This window comes from Rhodnius prolixus, unplaced genomic scaffold (genome assembly GCF_049639745.1).
Source record: "Rhodnius prolixus isolate KJV_2025 unplaced genomic scaffold, Rpr scaffold_3, whole genome shotgun sequence".
Taxonomy (NCBI): Eukaryota; Metazoa; Arthropoda; class Insecta; order Hemiptera; family Reduviidae; genus Rhodnius; species Rhodnius prolixus.
Genome location: NW_027411603.1, coordinates 38,281,693 through 38,308,495, shown reverse-complemented (window position 1 = coordinate 38,308,495; position 26,803 = coordinate 38,281,693). Strand labels below are relative to the sequence as shown.

At 35.2% G+C, this 26,803-nt stretch overlaps 1 protein-coding gene across 3 annotated transcripts in view; it reads left to right on the top strand.

Moving 5' to 3' along the window:
- mnb (minibrain) overlaps positions 1-26,803 on the top strand; it is a 159,620-nt gene that overhangs the window by 72,685 nt on the left and 60,132 nt on the right. For all 3 annotated transcript variants that reach the window (XM_074124785.1, XM_074124784.1, XM_074124786.1), the window contains one exon: positions 26,341-26,519. In XM_074124785.1, the coding sequence (XP_073980886.1) occupies positions 26,341-26,519 (179 nt within the window). The remainder of the gene's footprint in view (positions 1-26,340; positions 26,520-26,803) is intronic.

Here is a 26,803-nt window from a genome sequence, read left to right as displayed (position 1 = left end):
AAATCTTTTTCCCGCCAGCCATTTCTTCATATTAGGGAAGAAATAGTAGTCCGAGGGAGCCAAGTCTGGAGAATAGGGGGGATGTGAAACGAGTTGGAACCCTATTTCCATTAATTTTGCGACCACAACTGCTGAGGTGTGAGCTGGTGCGTTGTCGTGATGGAAAAGGACTTTTTTGTGGGCCAATCGTGGGCGTTTTTCTTGCAGCTCGGTTTTCAAACGGTCCAATAACGATGAATAATTTGCACCTGTAATAGTTTTACCCTTTTCCAGATAGTCGATGAGGATTATTCCTTGCGAATCCCAAAAGACAGTCGCCATAATCTTTCCGGCCGAAGGAGAACGGTCTTCGCCTTTTTTGGCGCAGATTCCCCCTTTGGTCTCAGGAGTGTAGTGATGTATCCATGTTTCATCCACAGTGACGAAACGACGCTTAAAGTCCTGCGGATTCTTCTGGAACAGCTGCAAACCTTCCTTGCAACACTTCACACGATTTTGTTTTTGGTCAAGCGTGAACCATCGCGGCACCCATCTTGCGGATAGCTTTGTCATGTCCAAATGTTGATGCAAAATATTATGTACCCGTTCATTCGAGATGCCCACAGCACTAGCAATCTCACGCACCTTCACTCTTCTGTCATCCATCACCATATCATGGATTTTATCAAAGATTTCTGGAGTAGTAACCTCAACAGGGCGTCCAGAACGTTCAGCGTCACTTGTGCCCATATGGCCACTCCGAAAATTTTGAAACCACTTATAAACTGTTCTAATCAAAGGTGCAGAGTCACCATAATGTTTATCAAGCTTCTCTTTAGTCTCCTGAGGCGTTTTGCCTTTCATAAAGTAGTGTTTAATCAACACATGAAATTCTTTTTCGTCCATTTTTTGAAAATCACTCGACTTCCTCGATTCAAACGAATGCCAAACACAAAGAAATAGACCGATCTGGCTGAAACTTGGTGTGTGTTCTTCCAAGAGATGCTACTAACTAAACATAACCTCGATACGCGCCAGTGGTGCTATCTCTCTGACTTTGCAAGGACTTTTCCAACGACCCTCGTAGAAAATGTCTAGTAGTAGAGAATATCTATAAAATTAAGTATAAAAGTGTTATCCCTCAGATTAACTAGGATTAACAAAATCAGTTAATCAGTTATAACAAATTTACTTGAGTCTGTTTGTTTTTTAAATTCCTAAATTTTTCTAAATTTACTTCTTCTTGAAAATGAAGATGTAGTATTTATTACATCTAACTAACGTTACAAAATCAAAATATATAGTATTTACTCTTAAAATCCCATCTTCATCAGCCAAACTCCTGTACCAACTGTGGACAACGCTACCTTGGACTGTACCTAGATGAACGGTTGACATGGAATCCCCCAGACTAGACTGAAAAGACAAGAAACTAACTAACGCTTACAAAACTACTTGACAAACGATCAAAACACAATCTAAGTAACAAATGACTCGTATACTTTCTGTTTCTGCGACCTGTTTGGGCATCCGAAGTATGGGGATCGACTAAACGTAACCAACTCTGTACGCCTCCAGACATTACAGTCAAAAATACGTGCTACGAAAACTTCTTAACGCTCCGTTCTATATTTTTAACCTCACCATCCATAATGTGGATCAAAATCTCTTTCGCTAAAGATCTTGCAAAACTCGTTTTCCCCGAATTTCATTCCTCTAAAGCAGCTCATCCTTTTTACCAAACACCTATCTCCTTCTGCAATACCAGTTAATCCTCCCGAGGAGATTAAAGAGAAGATCGCGATCTACTCTTATCGTGAGAACAGTTTAATAAGTGTTCAGGATAATGGAGTGTCACCACTGGATGTCTTCTCCATTCAAATAATCCTTATATTGGAGAAATCATGCACCATATTTACTTGTTGCAACAACTGTTGGGGTTTTAAATTTCAATAAGAGATTAAAAAAATATGTATAAAAGCCACGTTTTATAAACATTAATTCATTAAAATTACTTTAAAATAAAAAGATTTTTCAACTAATTAGAGAATTATATTTGATAAAATTAACCATTTGAAAGTGTGTGTTACAAGCAAGTATGGATGGACCTAGAGGTGGTGAGGAAACGGAAGAAAGAAAAATCAAATGAAGGTCTTTTAATTTTAAATCTTCCAAAGTAAAGAAGTATCATTCAATAGCATGAGACTGGTTAGAGGAGAGGCGCTTGGAGTAGGCTACACTAGACAGTGGCTGTGATAATTAGTACCAATTAGTGTATGGTCTTGGGTCTTGGCAACCCGCCTGTAGAGAGCGCCGACTTCTCCTATATTTCCTAGAGATGACTGCTTATCTTCTTCGCTTTCTATCTGCCACTTGTTACCAACCTTACCGTCTCTTTCAATCTGCCCCCACCCATTTTCTTAATAAAATATTACACAAAATATCTCCCCTTACAATACTGGTGTTAAGAGACGTCTTAAAGCTGAGAATATTCCCTAAATTCTGATTGATTAATTTCTCTAATACTTTGGGATCTTTTTTATGAAATATATTTTAATATTATATTATTCAGTTGTGGTAACTTAGTGTCATAAAATGTCAATTGGATGGGGTACATCTTTTTAAGTCAGAAACCCGCTTAATCATGTACATCGTTCTTCAATGAAAAGCGAAGATTTATGACATAATTTAGTTAAGTAAATTATTAAATTAAATTAAATTTGAAATTTAAATTGAAGTACCCCAGACTAGACTGAAAAGACAAGAAACTAACCAACGCTAGAAAACTTTTCGCCAGACTACTTGACAAACGTTCGAAACTTAGCCTACATAAGAAGACTCTTATACCTTCTGCGACCTATTTGGTCGCACAGCATTGAAATATGGGGATCGACTAAGCGTTCCAACTTACTGCGCCTCCAGACATTACAGTCAAAAATACTTCGAAAACTTCTTAACGCTCCGTTCTATATTTTTAACCTCACCATCCATAATGTGGATCAAAATCTCTTTCGCTAAAGATCTTGCAAAAACTCGTTTTCCCCGAATTTCATTCCTCTAAAGCAGCTCATCCTTTTAACCAAACACCTATCTCCTTCTGCAATACCAGTTAATCCTCCCAAGGAGATTAAAGAGAAAATCGCGATCTACTCTTATCGTGAGAGCAGTATAGCAAGGGCACGTTACTGGAGTGACACCACTGGGTGCCTTCTCCACTCGTGATATTCTTTTATTTTTTTTATCAGGTACCATATTTACTTGTTGCAACAACCGTTGCAGTAGTAAATTCCAATAAAAGATTAAAAAAAAAATTGAAGTAAAAACATGCTATACTCGGATTATTCATTTTATTATTATTATTTTTATTATTATTATTATTATTATTATTATTATTCTCCTCTCCGTCGGGGCTCCGGTTTTTCTGTCTTCTTCAACAACAATCCTCATCCTTGCAAAGATCTGGTGCGCTACCTTGGGCTCTTTATAGACAAACATTCACAATTGGAAGCCACATACTAGATTTAAATGACAAAACGTGCGAAATTGCTTTACAGACTACTTGGACGACGGTCTAAATTGCCCATTGAACTCAAACGTATAATATACAGTGCTATCCACAAACCTATGTGGACTTACGGACTAGATCTGTGGGATTCAGTCATACCTTCAAACGAACTGTACTGATATTCCAATCAAAACTGCTCTCGACAATCCTTAGATACGTAGTTGACAGTTATAGATCCTTGATGTAGAATAGTTACCGCTGTTTTCTCAACATCCCATTCGTACAACCTCCCGCCAAGAAGAAATATCACAATTTCCATACATGTATAAAATCTCTCGCCTCCTCTGACAATCCACCACGCTGATTGAATCTTCAATGGCCCCTAAGACTTCCTTGAAGTATAAAGACCATCATCAACATGGTGTTCTTTTAGAGAGTGCTACCGCTGGAGAGTTTCTTTCCTGCTCTTCACGCACCATTATCGTCATTATTTTAGTTTCAAAGATTTTTTTTTACTTTGATATTCTTAGAAAATATTGAATAAGATACGACTTTGAGAATTATTAGAGAATTTTAAAAGAATGATATTCCTGAATATAAGCATAATAGATAATCAGACCAAAAAGGCGCCACGGTAGCCGAGCGGGTTAGAGGCGAGACCTGCGACGCTAATATGTATTGTGGTACTGGGTTCGATTCCCGGTCTTAGGCCTTGGATTTTATTTGATGGTTAATAAAAGAAATTTACAGTAAAGTATGTTTGCTAGTCGCCTCCGTCCACGACACCTAATTGGTAGTTGGACGTTAAGCCCCGCCTGAAAAAATAGGCGATTACTTTACTTACTTTACTTTTTTTAATCAGACCAAAACATTAACAATTTTGATAACCCTGTGATTACTTTTTACAAAATTCAATGGAAAGTTTTACTAATTTTGATTTGATAAGAAAAAAAAGTATTTTGTCGCTTGATAGAGTGATTTTGCTTCAAAATGTATTATTAGGATATCCAAAATTCTGTTCATTGTATACCAGCATATATAATACAGAAAACTTTCTTTACTGTTCAGCGTCTCGTGAAACGATAATTAGCTCAGATCGTCATGGTATTAACTTAGAAAGTACTCGCTTTTCCTTGACAGACAGAATTACTACTTTCACGGTGAGTACTTGTGTGTACATCTTTTGTCCAATAAGAAGAAGAAGAAGAAAAGAAGAAGAGTAAAAAAGAATATCTTAACAGAGGATTTGGATTCCTACATTTGGTATAGATAGTGAGGTTTGAGATGTAAAAGCTATCAGTCACTCTTCAGTCAATGTCTACTTCCCCTTATGCAAGCCCAAAGGGGGTAAATAATTCCTCTACTAAGGCTTAACAATCATTCTTCAGTCAATGTCTACTTCCCCTTATGCAAGCTCAAAAGGGGTAAATAATTCCTCTACATTGGCTACAGGTACGTAGGATTTTGGATTGAATGAGATTGAGGTTTGTGCATGTGGCAGCGTCCCGTATAGTTCCAAGTTCATAAGTCTATATTGGAGCTAGTAAGAGTTTTGTATAGTTTAAAGTGAGTTTGGAGCATTTGGCTAATAGTTTCTCGAACATTCTGTATCTTCGGTTCAGTTCAGTTCGTTAGAGTCGAGTATGAAGGTTCCATGTCTATCGGTTGTCTAGCTGGAGTCCCAAATAACTGACTTGGAACCGAGACGGGATCATTACTAGGGAAAAGGATAGTGGTACCATCGGCGTACTTACAGAGTTAAATGAACAGTGACTGTGATAAGCCTTAGTAGAGGGATTAATTACCCTCTTCGGTCTCAAAAAAGAGTGAGTAGTCGAAGACTGAGCTGAGGCTAACTAGATAAGCCTTACTGAAGAAATTATTTGCCTATTTACAACTAGGCTTATAAACAGAAATGTAATTCTGGCAAGAAAATCAAATGAAATCTCTATAAATTATGACATAAAGAACTTTTGCTTTTTGTTCCATGAGTGTCATAGAGTACCGCCGACATTGATCAATGATCTTAGAAGACGGATGTGATTGTTAGATTTAGAGAAATATTAATTGACTAATGGAAAAGAAGTTAATAAGTGAATCGTTTGATAGGGTATTTGTGCAGTTGATGAACTATTTTGAATATCTGCTGATAAGTGGGTGGTGTAAGGGAAGAAGAGATATTGAAGGAAGGACTCTGTCGAGAGGTTGGAATGAGCGAGACATCAAGTCCATATAGTTCCATGATAAGAGGTGGACGAGTTGGCAGAATGACGTACTTAATGTGTATGTATGTTTTACATGATGTACAACTGACAATGTGTGTGCGTTGGTACAGCCTGCGTCATAACAGGACGGTTACTGTTCCTCACATTCCCTCTTAAGAGATCATATCCTGCATACTCCTCGCCTTTATGCACCATGAGAGAGGGAGCATGCGTGGGCCTGTTCTGCACAAATACATGTAATGTAGCCTCTCAGCATGTCATTCGCTTGCCCCTATTGCCTCCCCTGGACTTGACATCCATTAAATGTGACGTCATAGGTACTCACCTTCATCAGTCGACGTCCGTCACCATCATAGTTCTATTGGAATTCTTCTCTTTTAAACTAACCTCAAACTGCTTACACAATCCAGTATAAATGCGACACTTTTATTTACTTTTACATAAATTAGATAGATTACTTAATTATTTCCGTAAATTTGCAATATATAATTAAATACTACGCTAGAGGGAGGAATATGTTCCTCTTTTTTGGAGGTTTGCTGCAATCTTGGATTTATCGCCAAAATTTAAAGATTTTAATTTTAATTAGTAATTTTTTATTTATTAATATTTTTTAAAACCTTATTCATGTTTTTTTTGTATACACGTCAAACCAAATCTCTATTACGGCGCGTTCGACGTGTATACTCGTTGTGAAAATTATAAAATTGCCATTAACTATAAAAACTCGAAATTTTAAGAACAATAAGAATATTATTTGCTAAGATGTTTCCTTTATCTTACTAATAGATCTGCCAAGTATTTTATACGGAGGGAGGTGGTGGGAGCCAGCCAAATGATAAGTGGTTGGTACATGTTTGGTCTCCGCTTTAGAGATTGGGGAATTACCTCACACAAATAGAAGCTCTCAACCCTTGTGCAATGCCGTTTTTACCTTTTAGATAGAGCTTCAGACCTCAATAGGAGCTTGATTTCATTTTGCACAGAATTCAAAGCTCTTTTTCTTCCTTGTAAAAAGCTCTTGCGTCCCTAGTTAACTAGAGCAATGCATAATGTGAAGCGGTGCAAGATTTTTGAAAGAGCTCTGTAATCTCCACAAGCCCTAGAAATGGCAGAAAAAGTCGCTTGCAGTGACTATTAGGACGTTGTAAACTTTTGGTTGTTTTGCCCTACGTTCGACGTGTATACACGACATTGTTTGATTTTAATCACGCACACTGTGGAGGTTTTTGAAAAACTAAATTCCACGCTTAACTGGTTAATTTAAGTAATTATTATTATTTATTTATTTATTTTTTTTATGATTTAAGGCGCGTCAACATCTAAGGTTATTGGCGCCCGGAGCTTTTTTCAGTGCACTGCCGGCCTCCGGACAGTGTTCTCTCGTTACAGACAACACTGTCCATCACCGGACAGTGAGCTGTACGAAGCTCCTAGGAAGAAAAAAATCTAAGGGTCAGCAGCTGGATTCGAACCCGGGTCTTCCGCGTGGAAGTCCAGTATGCTAACCTCATAGCTAATCCCTTCCCTTATTATTATTATCCCAATTTCTATTTTTGTTTTTATTTCTCATTTTGTATTTTTTCTTATCTCCTCTTCATTTCTTTCTTTTGTGTTATTTTTATTGTATTTTTCCATATAATTTAGTTATTATCATTAACTACAACATTTGAATTGTTGTAAAATAACAGTAAATGTCCGTCCACGACACCTAATTGGTAGTTGGACGTAAAGCCCGCCTGAAAAAATAGGCAATTACTTTACTTTAATAGTTAATGTGTTTGTATCATTATGTCTTTCTCTATTTTTTTTTAAAAGCAATTTGGATAGATTTATTTCTTTTCAATCTCATTATCAACCTCCGGCAGACGGTTCTACCATGCTGTAGAATGTGTAGAAATACTATACTTTTTTTATCTATTGTTTTATTACGTAATAAAGCAGTATTATTATTATTATATGAGGGGCACTATTTATATTTTGAGCCTAATAATTAAAAAAAACAGTAATTTTTCATTGAAAATGACTTTATTGTTTTTCAAAATATTCTCCTTTATGATCTATACACTTCTGCATGCGTTCGAACCACTTGTCAAAGCATTTTTTCCATTCCGCTTGAGACACCTCCAAAACATGGTTTTTGAATGCATCAACGGCTTCTTCTGCCGACGAAAATCGTTGTCCACGTAATTTATTCTTGACGTTCGGAAACAAAAAGAAGGTGCCAAATCAAGACTGTACGGCGGATGTCCCATTAATTCGATTTTTTGAGTGCTCAAATAGTCGGTTGTTAGACGAGATGTGTGACAGCTGGCATTGTCTTGATGAAGAATGATCCGACGGCGCTTATTTCTTTTCCTTATTTCATCGAAGACTTCCGGCAAACAAATGGTTGTGTACCATTCAGAATTGACCGTTCTACGTTCCTCTAAAGGCACTGTTGCTACATGACCAGTTTTTCCGAAAAAAACAGGCGACCCTTTGTTTCGAAGTGCTTCGAGCGCGAACAAGTTTTGTTGGATTTGGTTCATCTTGAAACACCCATACAGTCGACTGCTGTTTAGTTTCCGCATATATCCATGATTCGTCACCTGTTACAATCTTATATACGTCTTTTGAAGCACTGCCATTGTATTTCTTAAGCATTTGTTTGCACCAATCGACACGAGCATTTTTTTGAGATTTTGTCAGATTATGTGTGATTCAACGAGAACAAACCTTTTTCACGGCTAAATGATCATGCAATATTTTATATATGCTGGTGGAACTAATGCCTAAGGTTACCTCAATCTTACAGTATGTCACATGACGATCTTGCATTATTAGTTTTTGCACAGCATCAATGTTTTCTGACACAACAAACTGATTTTGGACGACCTTCACGACTTTCTTCGGTGAGCGAACGACGACCACGATTGAATTCGTTATACCAGCGTTTCACAGTGGCAAAGGATGGGGCTTTATCGCCAAAAGTGGAAGTAAGTTGATCGATGCACTCCTGTCTTGATAATCCACGTCGAAAGTCGTAATAAATCATTGCACGAAAATTTTCACGAGTTAATTCCATTTTTTCGCTGAGACACAATTTTCAAGTGACTGTAAACAACACAAATCACGGCTCAAATAACAAAACGTTCTGAAGAAGGTTATGGTCAAAAATGTCAAACAGAGGAAGATAGGTGTTCTATGAGAGGGTTAGGATGAGCTGCTGTAAAGGAATGAAATTTTAAGAAACGAGTTTTACTAAAGTCGTTAATGAAATGAATTTTAAGATCATTATGAATGGTGAGGATAGAAATATAGAATGGAGCGTTAAGTATTTTTCGTAGTCTTTTTGACTATAAAGTCTCTGGAGGCGTAGAGAGTTTTGGAACGTTAAGTCGATCCCCAATACTTCGATGCCGAATGACCAAATTAGGTCACAGTAACAGCAGGTATAAAGAGTCTTTTGTTTTGTAGGTTGAGTTTAGAAATGTTTGTCAAGTAGTCTGGCGAGAAATTTTGTAGCGTTGGTTAGTTTGTTGTCTTTTCTGTCTAGTATGGGGATTCCAATCGTTTGTCTAGGTACAGTTATATTACAGTGCTATTAAATATTTAATTATAATTTCAGATATGTAATTAATATATATTTGTAAATGTGGTTCCTGACCTGTTTCGGACATTTCGTCCATTAAAATCAGAATTATCTGTTTTGCTGTAGAGATTTCGATTTCACTTATATCTCCATCTCACGCACTACACTTGCCGACTTAGATTAACACTAAACCTATCACGACCGGTCAATTGACCGTTTTTTAAATTTGGTTTAAATTTTCTAATTACAGCGTTATCATACCGCCATTAAACTTTTCCTAAAATATGTATACAATTGTTTTTTTAATATTCACATCTTTTCCTAATATTTGATTTTTGAGAAAAATATGTAGTCCGTCTTAACTACCGCGACCGGTCATTTGACCGGCTGAATATTTTCATTTTATTTACTTATTTTAATATTTTATTTTGTTATTATTGCTATTATTTTTTTTAACCGAATTCTCTCGAAAACTCAGTTTGATAATGCATTTATCGGATTATTGTTTGCATGTGGTGCATATGAGGCGAAAAATGTACGATATCGCCCTTTTCTATGGAAGAAAAACTAGGGTCGATCATTTTAAGGCATAATTTGTGTTACCATTGCAAAAGCATGACAAATATTAGTACACTAACAAATGGTCGGAAAATAGCCAAATAAGATACCGCAAAGGCAAGAGGACTAAAAAATGCTGTTTAAAATGTAAAAAATACTTATGCGGGAAATGTGCAATTGAGAAGCCTATAATTATAAAAAATGATGCAGTAAAGAATAAAATCTTCGAGATTTATTTCTAAACAAAAGAAACCATGCTTTTCCATTGTTAAATAATTATTGTCTTCGTTCTATAATAAGATTTTAAAGTCCGATCATTTGACCGGTGACGGTAGGAATAGTTCTGCATAAATGTCGGTAGGTTTAGTGTTAAGATATTACCCAGCATTGCTTATCTAATCATTTGTTCAAATAGTTCACCTTGATAGGCTAAATTGATATTTTGGTAGTAAATTTTGTTGTACATAACAATCAAAATTACAGTATATTACCAATATAAAAAATTATTTGATTTACATTTATGATAAAAATTACACATCTAGAATGAATTTTGTTTGCTAAATATTTTTTGAATAAATTAGCTATAAATAAATAAAAAAAATTAGCTGTGCACATCGTTGAATCCTTATATTTAATATGTGCTTCAGTAGACAGAACATTTTGGGAACCGCTGACGTAGGATATTAACACGTAGCTTTATGAAAGTATTTTTATAGTTTAGCGAAACATTAAAAAAAAAAAACAAATAATAAACATTAAGTGGAATTAATTCCTTTTAAAAATTAAAAGTAGCTCAGTGGTTAGCGCACCAGGTTACCATCCTTCAGCTCGAAGGCCGTGTACTGACAAGAGAATAAAATAATAAAAAAAAAAGCTTCAGTAAAACTTTAGGACATCGGCACGCCTTTAATTAAAAAATAATAATAATAAAGAACAAGATTAAATAAATAATTTCTTTGGAGGGAAGGATATTCAGTAAAAATGTTTTATAAACAAAATTAACCAAATAAAAGTAAATAAAACAATAATTGGTATTTCTGTTTGTATATTTGTGTAATTAAAAAAAGATTACCTCTTTCCATTTAATATAAAGAGAAGGCTGCCCTGCGGGTTTGTGGAAAAAAAGGTAACTCCCCCTTCACCACTACCACACCTTGATTGTGATAAAAACATTAATGTCTACTGAGTAAATTAATTGTATGGAAATCATAAGAAAGTAGGGGTTGGCAGGCCTGAGTATCATTCTGTTTACATGGCTCATTAATTATGTTGCTGACAATATAAACTACAAAGGTCATTTGTTTTCCTTTTGAAATGGTTTTTAATTATAGATTTATTATTCTAACTCCTTTATTTCTTCCCTCTTTCTTACTTTCACTTTATTATTTTATTCCCTAAATATAAAACATGGTGAATTATCTCCCCTCTATTTAAAGGGATTGCGACAATTATTCTTTTCTTTACCTTAGACAAATAATTATTTTATGTATAGAATTATTTATTGAAGTCAGCTATTTAAAGATTCAGTTATTAAATAATGCGATTGCCTCAAATTTACATCGGATGAACAGTAAACCCATTAGTATCAGTAACTGCATCTACTGCATACGAATTAGTAAAGAAAAGTCGTGTGAGTGTGCATATTAGAAGTTAAATATTAAATTGGAAATAAAATCATGGTCAACTGAGCCGAAAATTGCCGACAATAACCGATTGTATTGTTAAAATAAATATTAAATTGGAAATAAAGGTAATTATGCCGAAAATTGCCGAAGAGAACCGATCGCATTCGGCTAGTCAGAGAGAAGAGAGAGAAAAGTGTTATTAAAAAGCATGGCTAAGGCACGTTGGGTTACAGATCTGGAATTCCTAGAATTTCAAGTTCTCTAACCCAACGTGCCTTGATGCCATAGGTTTTGACTGACTTTACTGCTCTGTACTTAGTTTATCCGCTATATCTCAGGAACGGATAATCGTAGAAACTTCAAATTTGATATTTCGTTCAAGTGTCACCACCGGAAGTGACAATAAATTTTTGGTCAACATAGGCCCACCGGAAGTACCACTTTACTGAATATATTTTTCACTTTTTTCACTTTATTTCAAAAACCGCTTTTCCGATTTTCTTCAAACTTGGTATAATTATAGCTCATAAATAGTTCTATAACTTTTATTTGAAACATTTTTCTGGAATCATTCGATTAAGGGCATTTTTGGGGGAGGGGGTGGTGGGTCAGTCCGGTAGAATGTCAGTTCGCTGTTATATATGGACTTACTCTCTATGGTAGGCTAGCTACTCTTTACTGAATAAATATTTTATATCAAAAATAAATGTAAAGCGACTAAAGGCTAACCGTATCGAATGACATCTCCTTCTTGAAAGTCGGTCTAGGTTACAATAACAAGTAAAACAAGAACAATTTTTGAAAATGCCATTTTTTCTCATTTTCGGCAACTTTTTTTTCTCGAAATCTATTAGATCTGGGTTGTTGCAAAAATTGTTTATAGCTGAAGTATGAATATCCGCCCCCCTCGTTCACGAAACCTAATTGGTGGTTGGACGTTAAGCCCCGCCTTTAAAAACTAGGCGATTACTTTACTTTTACTCCGTAGAATAATTTTGTGAATTTTCCATCCCTTGCTCCAAAAAATATGACTATAACACCATGATAGGGAAGGGATTAGCTATGAGGTTAGCATACTGGACTCCCACGCGGAGGTCCCGGGTTCGAATCCAGCAGCTGACCCTTAGATTTTCTCTTCCTAGGAGCTTCTTACAGCTCACTGTCCGGTGATGGACAGTGTTGTCTGTAACGAGAGAACACTGTCCGGAGGCCGGCAGTGCACTGGAAAAAGCTCCGGGCGCTAATAACCTTGGATGTTGACGCGCCTTAAATCATTAAAAAATAATAAATATAACACCATGCTCTGTTGGTCATAGTTGCAGGCAGTACATATCCTTCTTACTTTATGCTATCAGTGTCGATCAATTTTTTTGTAGTTTCAGCTAGCCCTGAGTATCTATTCCTAGATGATAGGATAGGTGGAAGTTCATATGTCTGTGAGGAGGTGATAAGTTGATAGAAGAGCTCTAGAGGTTAGGTATGAGGCAGAATCTAGTTAGCCACCACATATATACTGCCTTGTACTTGTGGTTACCACCTTAATGCACCCACACCAGAGACACTGTCTCTCAGCTTTCCTGTGTGATGGTGACAATATTAATTCTCTCATTATAGTCTTGATGTAGAGAAACTGACTTACTCTCTTGGAATTGAAGACAAATTCAATTTCTATTAGAAAGGAATCATATCAATTTTATGACTCTGATCAAGTTATATGGCTCCTTCGCTGTAGACTAAAATTTATTGCGCTAAAATCACAAATAAGTTGTGTAAAAAATGTTGGTCAATTTTTTTCAGAAATGGTAGTTAATTTCTGAGATAACTAAGTCGTACCCTGGAGAATTTTTTTGTTCTCTGTTCGTGGGGATCTTTTACCATGTGATACGTCAGAGCGAATGCTCTAGGAAGTTAAAGAGAGAGGCAGTGACTTAAGTCCGTTTCTACTTCAGTGGTATGTAGGTCGATCTCCTTATATCTTCTGTATGAGGTTCAGAACACATTGTACAAGTGATTCTTATATTGTTAGCTTTTTTTGACGACTACTTTTGCACAGATTCTTTCAATGAAACAGATAATACTCGGGTCATGAGCGATCCACAGTCTATAATTTCCGTATTAATCACCTAGTTAATCTGTTTTAAATCTTTCAGTCGATTATGGTGAGAATTTTACCATATTAAGCAAACTCTTCGCTCCATCTTGGAAAACATTCTAACATTAGGATGAAAAAATGAATGTCAATTTTAGTCATATTTTGTATTTTTTATATTTTGCCGAGCTTTCGACCTAGAGGTCATCTTCAGGACTGTGGAACATATTTACAGTGTGCTAACAATAATTATATTAAAATGAATATGTATAATGTAAACGTAATTTACAAAATGATGAGGTCAGTGTAGAAATGATATACATATCAAAGACAGAAAACAGTCTAAATTTCACACGAACAATTTAAAAAACATATATAAGCCAACTTACCACAAAATACTTTATAATTGGCAACACTGACCTCCATACAACCAAACACATATCAAATACAAGACCGTTCACACTCAGTCCATGAACAGAATAAGACAGAAGACACACCAACCTTTTTTAGTGATGTAAAATATTACATTGTCAATTAGGTAAATAATTTTGTAAATTACGTTATATTATACAAACTTCATTTTAATACACAGGGTGTTCATTTTAAGCCGGCTCAAATGCATTTCATGCATAAACGGTTAATCTGAGCAAAAAATGGTAGAGGAATTATTTGTTGCCCGTCACCTGTAGTTTCAGAATATGTGACTTGATTTTAGATTCCTGATCGCATAAGCGGCTGACGCGCGACCAAAAGTGAGGGTTTGCAGTTGACCCCCATTTTCATATACACAGTTTTAAAGAGTATACAAAGTTATGAAAGAAACCGGAAACCGCAATTCGATATTTTCGAAATTAAAGGTGCTAGGCGATTTCAAAATCTGGTATTTATTAATCATATTTCAATTTTTTAACTTGTTATCAAAGAGAAAGAAGAGCACGCGATAGGTCATTTTTATGTATTTTTTCATCCCCTTTCTACTAAAAATATTGCCAAGGCAGGAAAGCTAGTATTTTTCTTAATATCGGGAAAAAAGTCGTTTTCAGAGTGATTTTTCTAAGAAAAATCAAACGTTAAGAGCTTTAGATGTTCTCAAGCATACACAATATGGCTAAAAATGAATTTTACATCTGTTACAAACAAGAAGGTTTAATAATTATTTGGTAATTTTGGGAGAGTTGCGTTTAATTACCAAAAAAATTGGAAACCTCCTGCCTCATATTTAAGTGATCAATATATTTCATATAAAGAATTAAACTTATTCCCTAATTTATCAAATAATGCACTTTACTCAACTTTTGCAGCATGTACGTACTGTGCCTTCAAAGGTGCCTCCTCTGGCTCGCAAGCCAGGTTAGCCAAAAGGTTATCAACTGCTCTCTGTGTCTGAGAGCTAGGCCCGTTTCCAATTTAGAACATAGATTTTATTTAATGGTTTGCAAAAAGAATTTATAGTAAAGTCTGTTTGTTAGCCTCCACCGTCTACGGCACCTAATTTGGCAGATGTAAAACCCACTGGAAAAAATAGGTATTACTTCTTCTTCTTCTTCTTCTTCTGGGGCGCTGTAGTACTGAAAGGACCGGAGCCTCCACAACCAGCCTCCTCCATTCCTCTCGATCGAGGGCTCTAGAACGCCATCTACGTACGCCCCATGCTCCTCAGTTCTGTCTCCACATAAGCATGCCAATAAAGCATGCTTCTTGAGAAGAGCGTTCCGGTTCCATTCGCTCCACATGACCCAACCACCTAAGGCGTCCTTGTTTAATGAAGACTACGAAGGTTCCTGGTACAGCACTTTTAACTCTACATCCTACCGAATCCTCCACCGATCTCGCCCCTTCACTAGCCCATAAATCTTTCTGAAGATCTTCCTCTAGACATTCAGAGCCCCCTCCGCTCGACTTCCCTGGGTAATACCCACGTCTCACTGCGTAAGTAACTACTGGCCTTAATTACTTATTATAGGCATTACTTCAATTTTTTTTTTTATAAGCCTGAAGTAGGCAACTGCTGTTACGGTCCTATTTGATAACAACTGAGGTTCTGTCATTATTATTATTATTTTAATGATTTAAGGCGCGTCAACATCTAAGGTTATTGGCGCTCAGAGCTTTTTTCAGTGCACTGCCGGCCTCCGGACACTGTTCTCTCTTTACAGACAACACTGTCCATCACCGGACAGTGAGCTGTAAGAAGCTCCTAGGAAGAGAAAATCTAAGGGTCAGCTGCTGGATTCGAACCCGGGACCTCCGCGTGGGAGTCCAGTATGCTAATCGCATAGCTTATCCCTTCCCTTTTATTGAATATTATTATTTAAATGTATTGCGATCAAGTTAAATTTTCGAGATATATACTTTTTACTTTTTTAGTCCATTTTGAAGTTCTTTGAACATGAAAAAAAGAGATTTTTAGAAAATGGTACGCCTGAGTGCGTTTAAAAAAAAGAGCCTTTAAAGTGGTTTTCTTTTAATGATCAATGCCAGCTTGATCGCAGGATTCTCTTCCTAATTCTTCAGATAGATCAGTGTAAGATAAAATTTTGATTAAGTAAATGTTAACTCACTTTCTTGTTTTTAACAATGCAAATTATTAATAAACAAAATACAATATTCTATCTTAAAATATCTTACTAAACCATCATGCTTTTATCTAGGTTTGCAGCTCTCAAACTCAGTAATTATTCACACTTAAGTTTATATTTAGCCGCAAAATTCATATAAAATTTCTAAAGCAAAAATAGAAGTTCCTCCTCGTGTCACACGTGTCAATTGATAAAACCAAGTAAATAAAAATATAAAATTCCCATCATAAAATTTTATAAATGCGATAGAAATAAATACGGACCACAGTTAGAAATGAAATAGCGATTGGATAATCGAAAATAAAATAAATAAAATATAGGAAATGGAATGTCTGGTATAGTTTGGCGTTTTAAATATGTACCAAAATGGGATTGTGCGGTAGATTGGCCGAGAGTATTACATTTAATTTGATGGAATTACATTGTGGCCAACAGTAGTACAACATCATTAATACATATCAGAAAGAGGACAGCCCGAAATAATGATGATCCATGGGTTCGCTGCTGGCCACCGTCTGCGGACCCCACGTCCGCACTCTCTATCTACCTGGTTCTCCTCCACCACCCTGATGATTCAGTTTACCACATATTTGGTGGTTCTTCGTTTCTCTTGTTCAAATGATACATTGGAATGTTTCTATGGAAATTCTAACACCAGATTTTATTTATTATAATTTTATTGTATGACCAATACTTTTTTGTTTATCGAACTGAGTAATATTTACTGTCAATTTAATGGCAATACCACATTCGACATTGATGTCGAAATATTACAAAGTTCCCAAGATGTACGGATATAAAGTGTGCCATATAACCCATATATTAACACGGTGGTGTTACAGTGTTCTCTCGGAATCGACTGCAGCGACCTGTACTTAAATTTTCTTTCCTAGGAGCATCTTATAGCCCACTAACGAGAGAGCACTTTCCGGCAGGTAGGAAGTGCCCTGGTAAAAGCTCCGAGCGCCTAAGAACCCAGATGTAGGCGCCCCTTTAATAGCAATAATTGTAGAAGTATTTTTATAGGCGCCTGTATTTCAGATTTTCAGGGAAGGGATTAGAGTGCTATGATTTTACAAATACGTAGATCCTGGATTTCAATCCCAGCATCAAGCCCTAAGATTTTCTCTTCCTAGGCGCTTTTTACAGCTCACTGTTTTCGATGATGGACAGTGTTCTCTGTAAGGAGTGAGCACTGTCCGATTGCGTGCAGTGCATTAAAAAGAAAAATAGCTCCGCAGACCTCAGTAGACGCGCCTAAAATTACAAAATTATAATTATATACTGCAAGCTCAGAAACTCAAAAAATACAATGAATTCTGCCATACTAGCGAACGCTTTTTTACAATAGTATTGCAAAATTTAGGGAGAGGCTATAGTTGCACTTTTGCAGTTTTTTTTGAGTAGCCCATTTACCGGATGATTCGTTTTTTTTTATTTCTACTCCGTGACGAAGGAAAAACTAAGCGTGACAAAATTAGAAATGAATCAGTAAGGAGCGGCTTAGAGACTCAATTCTTCGTAACCAAGTTGGAGAACCGGCAGTTGGGGTGGTTTGGCCACGTCTGCAGGAGAAGCGGAGAGGCGAAGAAGTGAGGCCAAATCTGAAGGCCGCAGACCAAGATTGGGCTATTTGGACTACATCGAACGATTGGCACTAAAGCGAAGTAAGACAAGGTCATCTTATCTGAAGGATGGCAAGTAATAAAGAGTTCGTCCGATGGTTAAAGGCAGGGCCGGATTTTCCTCAAGATCAAGAGGGGCCTACACTCAAATTGTTAGCAAAATTAAAATTCTAAAAACATAACATATTATAAATTAACATTTAACATATTGATATACGAGGGTCGTTTGAAAAGACCGTGCAAAAATAAAAACTACTTAATTTTTTGGGGTAAACCTTTTTTATTTTTCAACAGTCTCCTTTTAGGCTTATACACTTCGCCCAACGCTGCTCTAGTTTGTTGATCCCTTCCGAATAATAGGATTTGTCCAAGTCTGAAAAATAGCCATTCGTTTCTGCAATCACCTCCTCGTTTGAATAAAATCTTTTTCCCGCCAGCCATTTCTTCATATTGGGGAACAAATAGTAGTCCGAGGGAGCCAAGTCTGGAGAATAGGGGGGGTTGTGAAACGAGTTGGAACCCTATTTCCATTAATTTTGCGACCACAACTGCTGAGGTGTGAGCTGGTGCGTTGTCGTGATGGAAAAGGACTTTTTTGTGGGCCAATCGTGGGCGTTTTTCTTGCAGCTCGGTTTTCAAACGGTCCAATAACGATGAATAATATGCACCTGTAATAGTTTTACCCTTTTCCAGATAGTCGATGAGGATTATTCCTGGCGAATCCCAAAAGACAGTCGCCATAATCTTTCCGGCCGAAGGAACGGTCTTCGCCTTTTTTGGCGCAGATTCCCCCATTGTTTAGATTGTTCTTTGGTCTCAGGAGTGTAGTGATGTATCCATGTTTCATCCACAGTCTTAAACGACGCTTAAAGTCCTGCGGATTCTTCTGGAACAGCTGCAAACCGTCCTTGCAACACTTCACACGATTTCGTTTTTGGTCAAGCGTGAGCAATCGCGGCACCCATCTTGCGGATAGCTTTGTCATGTCCAAATGTTGATGCAAAATATTATGTACCCGTTCATTCGAGATGCCCACAGCACTAGCAATCTCATGCTTCTTCACTCTTCTGTCATCCATCACCATATCATGGATTTTATCAATGATTTCTGGAGTAGTAACCTCAACAGGGCGTCCAGAACGTTCAGCGTCACTTGTGCCCATATGGCCACTCTGAAAATTTTGAAACCAATTATAAACTGTTCTAATCGAAGGTGCAGAGTCACCATAATGTTTATCAAGCTTCTCTTTAGTCTCCTGAGGCGTTTTGCCTTTCATAAAGTAGTGTTTAATCAACACACGAAATTCTTTTTCGTCCATTTTTTTTAAAATCATTCGACTTCCTCGATTCAAACGAATGCCAAACACAAAGAAATAGACCGATCTGGCTGAAACTTGGTGTGTGTTCTTCCAAGAGATGCTACTAACTAAACCTAACCTCGATACGCGCCAGTGGTGCTATCTGTCTGACTTTGCACGGACTTTTCATACGACCCTCGTATTTTATTATCTCTCATGTAATTTACAAACTTAAAAATGGGAGGTGAAAGGGCCTCATAAACAGGAATAGCCTAGGACCTCTTTTCACCTAAATCCGGCCCTGCTTAAATGCCTAAGTTATCTAAAGCTCAAGGCTGAAAGGCATAAGAGCTAAGACAAAGAAGAAGAAGTTGATTCAGTTTTTAAGAGAAATAATTGTATTTGAACAAACGAATACGATAATTGTATTTGAATATCGCATATGAGACTGAAAATAGTATTATTTCATTATCCTTGGTTTTTGAAGACTTTTGTCATAAACTTAAGAGTCTAAGCTGGGATTGAACTCCCCGAAACATCTTAAGCGAAATAATGGAGAAAGAACGGAGATAAAGCGATATTATCCAATCGATTGTATTGATTTAAATAAGTTTTGCGCAAAAATTTATTTAAAATATTTTAAAGGCAGTGACAAGTAATCTTCTGAAGTGTACCATCAAAAATTAAGCGCTCCTAAGCCACTGTTACAGTTCATTATCTCCTACTAAGTAACTTAAAGATGACTCAAAGCTAGCCAGACGCCAAGTTAGCCTATAAAATTATATTTACATCTAAATTAGAAAGGTGTTTCAGAGAGAATAAGTTACAGTTTTTCGTTATATCCACAAAAAAACAAAAAACTCGGGAGGTTTTTCTCCAAATCCTCTCTGTTCAGAATTTCGCTTAGTAGTTCAATTTAAGCTATTGCTCTATTTTTTTTTTAAAAGTGCAACCTTTTTTTCGATTAACAGTGGTGTATAGCAGCAGCCTTTAATCACCGTTTTCATTAAGATATATGTGAGATTGTTATAGTGGGAGTGAATGAACTCGTAGTATAATTTCGTATGCGTTCGTTCCAAGAAGTTATGAATGATTCGTGCAAAAAAAGAAAAAAAAAAAAAAGGTTGATAGAGAAAGTGGAGTGGGTTAATATGTGAGTTGTTGTGGGTTATATGCAGGAGCGGGGCAGAGGGGAGTTGGCGTGTATGCTATCGATGTTGCTTGGGTCACGCAGCTTGCTTTCCATTCAATAGGTTATATACACTTACTTCGTCATACATACCTCTCACGTTGTCACATTGTCGTACCTCCACTAATGTTGTGGTTCCTCACCATCATCTGGCTAGGGGGGCCCTTTATTCTTAGGACAAGGAGTAGCAGTTACTGAGTGAGCAGCATTAAAGTCACTTGGTTGTAGCATTTCAGGTCTTCGCAGAGCGTTTTGCCAGAAGTCCAATCTTCATTTCTATAACTCGTCATGAAAGCAAAAGCAAAAAACTTCAGATTTATAGTTTTGTAAGGAGCTTTCCGATTAAATTGACACGAATGTTCGTTAGTTTTTCTAGAGAGAAGCAGCTTTATTTGTGATGTAAGTCATGGCGGGTTTTAAGTCGCAAGTACCTAATTAGGTGACATTGAAGGAGATGACTAGTAGATATACTTTACTGCAATGTTCTCATATTAACCATTAAATAAAATCAAAGACTAGACAGGGAATCGAACCCAGTATCAACAACACTGCTTAGCTTTGCTAGCTTCGTCTTTAACCGCTCAGCTACCGTGGCGTCTCAGTCTAATTAATAAGTATGTATAAATATTAATAAAATAATCGTTTAAGGATTTTGAAGTTTTCTTTTAAATTAAAAAAAATCCGCATTCTTACCGTATTAAATGTATTTTTTTTTTCAAATTTTTTATTGAAATTTACAACTGCAACAATTGTTGCAACAAGTAAATGTGGGTGCATGATTACTCCAATATCAGGTGTATTTGAGTGGAGAAGGCACCCTGTGGTGTCACTCCATTATCCTGAACACTTATTAAACTGTTCTCACGATAAGGGTAGATCGAGATCTTCTCTTTAATCTCCTTCCAGGATTACCTGGTATTGCAGAAAAAGATAGGTGTTTCGTTGAAAGGATGATCTGCTGTAGAGGAATGAAATTTGAGAAAACGAGTTTTTCGAAATATCAATTTTTCGTGTAACTAGAAAAATTATACATTTTCATATTGTTTTCCTATAATACGTACAATTAGTTTCAAAAAGTAAAAAAGAATATTGCCAATTTCAATTACAATTTTTGATTAATTTTTTGCCAAGCATTCATCCTAGGGACTACGTCACATTCGGGGCTGTTACATAATTTTGTTATAACAGATTATGACTTATATTAATTTGAAATATCAAGAAATAGTTCACAAAAATTATCAACCTTATGCTATTAACCATTAGAACATCGTTTACATTGTTATTTCTAAGGTTGGAGTCTTCAAACCTGTCTGTTTATAGATACTAAGTGTGGTTGGTTTTAAAATGTTCTAGTTTGTGAAAAAAAAGGCTATTACTTAACTGTTCCCTAATATGTAATTTTTACTTCAATTTTTAATTATTATTGATTGATTATATCGAAGTAAAATTGTATAAATTCTTACAGTTGAAAATGGCTGCATTATATCAGTGAATGAACTATAAATAAAAGAAAGACTAGTGTACAAAAATAAAGTTGAGAAATTTATATAAATGGGCCAAAGTAGGTTCTTATTGACTGATATACTGACTCCACTATATTGGTTGAAACCAAGGAATTTCCTTTGCGATGTGTTGAATGAGAATAAAGAGTTAGGATCCAGTTGGTTTCTCCCACTATAGTTACTTCTCTTAATCAAGTATTTTATCGCTGAACTTTAATTAATCTAGATAGATCAATTTGTGTTTTTTTTTTTTTTTTTTGAATCGTATTTAATGAATTTAGACCCCAATTAATATAATTTTATCATTTCACTAAGATTGCTCTTGTGATCTGATGTTTTTACGTATTTTATTAACACTAACTTCTGTCCGATACTTCTCAAAAACCTTAGATGCCTGAATCGGTATAAGAATCTTTTCCTTTTTATTAAGAGCATGGTAAAGATAATATCATACGATTGTCTCAAATCTCAAAAACGGCTCGCAAAATATAAAATCGCAATGTTCATTACAGTAATTAAGCCCAGGGGAAATTTGGGTAAGTGGTTTCAGGGAGGAGGTGATGCGCATGAAGTTTCTTTGGAGTATTTTGGTGTAATGTATTAATTAAATAAATTAATTAATTAAAATTAATGTAAAAATTAATTCATGTATTAATTAATTAAATACATTTATTAATTAAAATTATTGTAAAATTAATTCATGTATTAATTAAATTAATTAATTAAAATTAATGTAAAAATTAATTCATGTATTAATTAAATTAATTAAAATTAATGTAAAAATTAATTCATGTATTAATTAATTAAATACATTTATTAATTAAATTAATTAAAATTATTGTAAAATTAATTCATGTATTAATTAAATAAATTTATTAATTAAATTAATAAATTAATTAAAATTAATGTAAAAATTAATTCGTTATTATAGCGAGTTTACACCGTGAAATATTGTCACAATAAACAATGAGAATTGTAGTGAATAAAAAAGACGCGTTTGCTTCAAATTAATTTTTTTCTATTTTATTTTCATTAAAAAAAAAAAAAAAAAAAAATCCCAACTTTGATTTGACCTTAAAATATCAATAGCTATAGATTTATAGTGGTGGCAAATTTGACTATAACATCACTGGTACATCGATCAGCACTCAGTGACACCCCCACACAGTGGTATTGTAGCCGCGGGTGGAAAAAACGCTGTTTGTAAACGTTCAACTGGCGCCGACAATATCACACTTCTCCACAATATCGCTCGACTTACTCCCCCCCACCCCATCCCTTCACTATGTACTAAATCATTATTGTGGGAGGGGGTGTCACTATGCAGAAAACTACTAGGCAGGCTCCCTTTTATATTTGCATGAAATTAATTTTGTTATCCGGCCATCCAAACAGACAAATTTTACTCTTATAACTTCATTTTATATATTACTTTAATATCGATTTCTTTTCTTTTTTTGCCTTTTGTTCTGGAGCAGCGTATTCCATTATATATTTATAGTGTGGAAAGTATTTTTGAAAATTGTACTTTGTTTTATACTTTTTTCAAATAAAAGAAAGTTCTGGTTTGAAAGAACATTCAACCTCAGTGTTCTAATTCTTAACGTAAAACTGTCCAATGCACTGATTATTTCGCCCAAAAAACTAATTTCCATCAATCAGATTTATACCATTTCAATAGATTTCCACCAATCCGATGCGTAAGTACAGCGACGATAAAGCACCATGAATAGTTTTAATTAATGGAAATAATGACAGCTATACCAGTTTTTGTAATGTTTAGAAAAGAACAATAAAATTAGCTTAAACTTCCTTAATAATAAATAAACGTTAAGCGAGAAACAAACTGGTTTCGAACTGTTTCGAAATACTTTTTTACATTCTACACTGGTTTTCTTTTTTTAACAATTCTTAAAATTTCTAGCGAGACTTGTTTTTATCAATCAAATGCTCTGGTATTTTTTACAATATTCAGCGGTTGTAAACCTTCTTCTATTACTTAGAGAGGGTTTTAGCTATTTTTGTTGTGATTTCTAAGAATCTTAGTAAAGCTGCTTTTCTATTGGCTAGCATTGTTCAACTGCCATTTCTAATTGGTTAGCATTGTTCAGCTGGCATTTCTATTGGTTAGCGTTATTCAGCTGTTAGTAATTATTCCTGCTACTATATGAATATATTTTATTAATATTTTAGTTGAAAGATTCTTCCTAATGTAAAGAGGTTTTTTAATTTCTTTAAAGATTAATGTTAAACCTCAAATATAGCGATATATTCACTTATGGGCAAATCGTATCGTTTCGTAAATGGTTGCGTATCATAAATATTCACTCGCGATTTTAATAATGTAATGGCAGTTTGTCTGTGTTGTGTGGTAATGACAGTTAAGTAAATGTCAGTCTTCTATTGACTGGATAAAAGTCACTTTATTTCACCAAAACTATTAGTAAAAAAACAAATCTGCCAAATTATTATTTTACATTATAGCTTATATTAATGTTATTGCTCTATTTAGATAAAAAAAAAAAAATAGTGCAATTATAAATGACTGCATTAGTAATTTTGACCCTTTATTATCTTAAATTATCGGAGTTCCAGTACATTAATGAAATTAATGTTCGTAAACAATTAACGGTATGTTACTCGGATGTAATCATCCGGCCATCTACTTAGAGCCCTTACAGACTTACCAACTTGATAATTATTAATTTTTATCTTTCTTGCCTTCAAAAAAAAAAAAAATCATAATTTTTTTCGTTACTAATTAAGAAAAAAATAGAGCATTGAATAAGGGTTTATGAAAGCTTTGAGAAATATTCATTTAATATTCATCTTTGGGGGAATCAGGGGGGAAAATAGGACTAATTAATATTTTTTCACCCTTCGGTCTTTTAAATAAAATTGACGAAAGGGCGGAACTGAGAGAAGATTCGTGATTACTTTAATTAATTCTTTGATTCTCTCTTTGAATATTTTTTTTGAGAAACTAATGCAGCGATCGACAAACGACTTAGGGGGACGTTTACAACGGAGCTGTGAGTATAGATGATAGCAGAGATGATAACTGATAGAGTAAAATATAATCGCTGATTAGTGTGCACAACGGAACTGTGATACATGCAACATGTCCGAGTAGTGAAGAAGCAACAAAATGGTATATTTTAAAGAAAACACGCTTTAGAAAATATCATGTACATCCCATAAATAAAAAACGAAGTACTTTGGGCGAATTTCACCATTTATATAAGGAACTTAGAAATTATCCGGATCGTTTTTTTTTTTGAATATGTGAGGATGGGTCCACCCACATTCGACGATATTTTAGAAAAAATAAGGTCAAAATTAAGAAAACTTTGGAAAAATTGTCATGGAAATCCTATAACCATAGAAGAAAAACTAGTGATTACTCTGATAAGTAATGGTTTTATTGAGAAAAAATCAAATAAACATGAAAATAAATGTAAGCACGATTTAAAAAAACAAAATATTGTTTAAAAGTAAATAATAAAATAATAACCAAAAATAATGAGTAAAGGCAGCACTAATTAATTTTTCGACGTCCATTTTGAAGCTCCGATACTGGAGTTCAGCTAGCAGAAAAATGAAAAATTTAATTCTATCATCTATGCTCGTTTATAGCAGCGCGTATGAATCACTAGTCGCAGCTTCGTTGTGCACGCTCACATTCGAATGTACTAGGTTATTCTATAAGCGCTGATGCATCACTGCTATCATCTCCGCTATCATCTATGCTCACAGCTCCGTTGTGAACGTACCCTTAGGTACAACTTTTTTCTCACTTTACGTATGATTTACCCAGGTGCGTGCCATGACTGTTAACTTAAGAAAAAAGGGGAAATAATTTTTTTATTATACTCTGTATAATTGCAATGACTTTATATTATACAGGGTGGGGCAAAAGGTATGAACCGGTTTTAAAGGGATGTAAAACAAAAACTATTCAACTTACAGAAATTATGTTTATATTGTTTAATTTAGTACAGAATCTAGTTTTTTACATTAAGTTTGAAAGGTGATATCACGTAGGTGGCGGCCGTCAGCCGCGATGCACTCTTGAAGGCAAATTCTGAAGTTTTCAACCGCTCTTCTGCACATTTCGATGGGTATTGACGTAACTTCCTCTCTGATTCTGTCCTTAAGTTCTTCCTGGGTATGTGGACAATGTTTAAAAACTTTTTCCTTTATGTATCCCCAAAGAAAAAAATCACAAATGCTCAAATCTGGTGAGCGCGCAGGCCACTCCACGTCACCCCTCAAAGAGACGAGTGCATCGCGGCTGATGGCCGCCACCTACGTGATACCATCTTTCAAACTTAATGTAAATAACTAGATTCTGTACTGAATTAAACAATATAAACATAATTTCTGTAAGTTGAATAGTTTTTGTTTTACATCCCTTTAAAACCGGTTCATACCTTTTGCCCCACCCTGTACATTTATAGTAAGCGCTTTGACGGTACATAAGAATAATTATTCTTTGATATATTTATTTTCCTTATTTTTTGTTGAATTTTTTATTGATTAAAAATTTATTTATGTATAATTTTTAATAAAAAATATGATTCTTGATTTAAGGTGGCAGCGACATGGGCCCGCTGTACGGGCGCTTGGTGGCCCAAGAAATGCTGGAAACAAGTGGCTCCGATATCGAAGCCATGCAAGCAAGAATCCCAACCCATTTCAGAGATGCAGCTACCGCTCCTCTCAGAAAACTATCCGTTGACCTCATCAAAACGTATAAACACATCAATGAGGTAGGTTTAGAATTTTAAACATCTAAAAAATCTTTCTTGAACATTTTCGTGTTCATTCAATAACTATTGTAGATTTGATGGTGTTATCAACTAGGTGGGCATCTGTTCTGTTGTTTTGTAAACCTAAGATTTCTTTTGCATATTTATTGAGATCTCTCCTCGACGTGACAAAAGTTTTTGAGTTAATAGCAATATCTCTCTCTTTTGAGAACATTTATTTCTGATAAAATCACGTAGAAGTACACTTATTCCAGAAGAAAGAATAAAATGTAATCACAAATAGC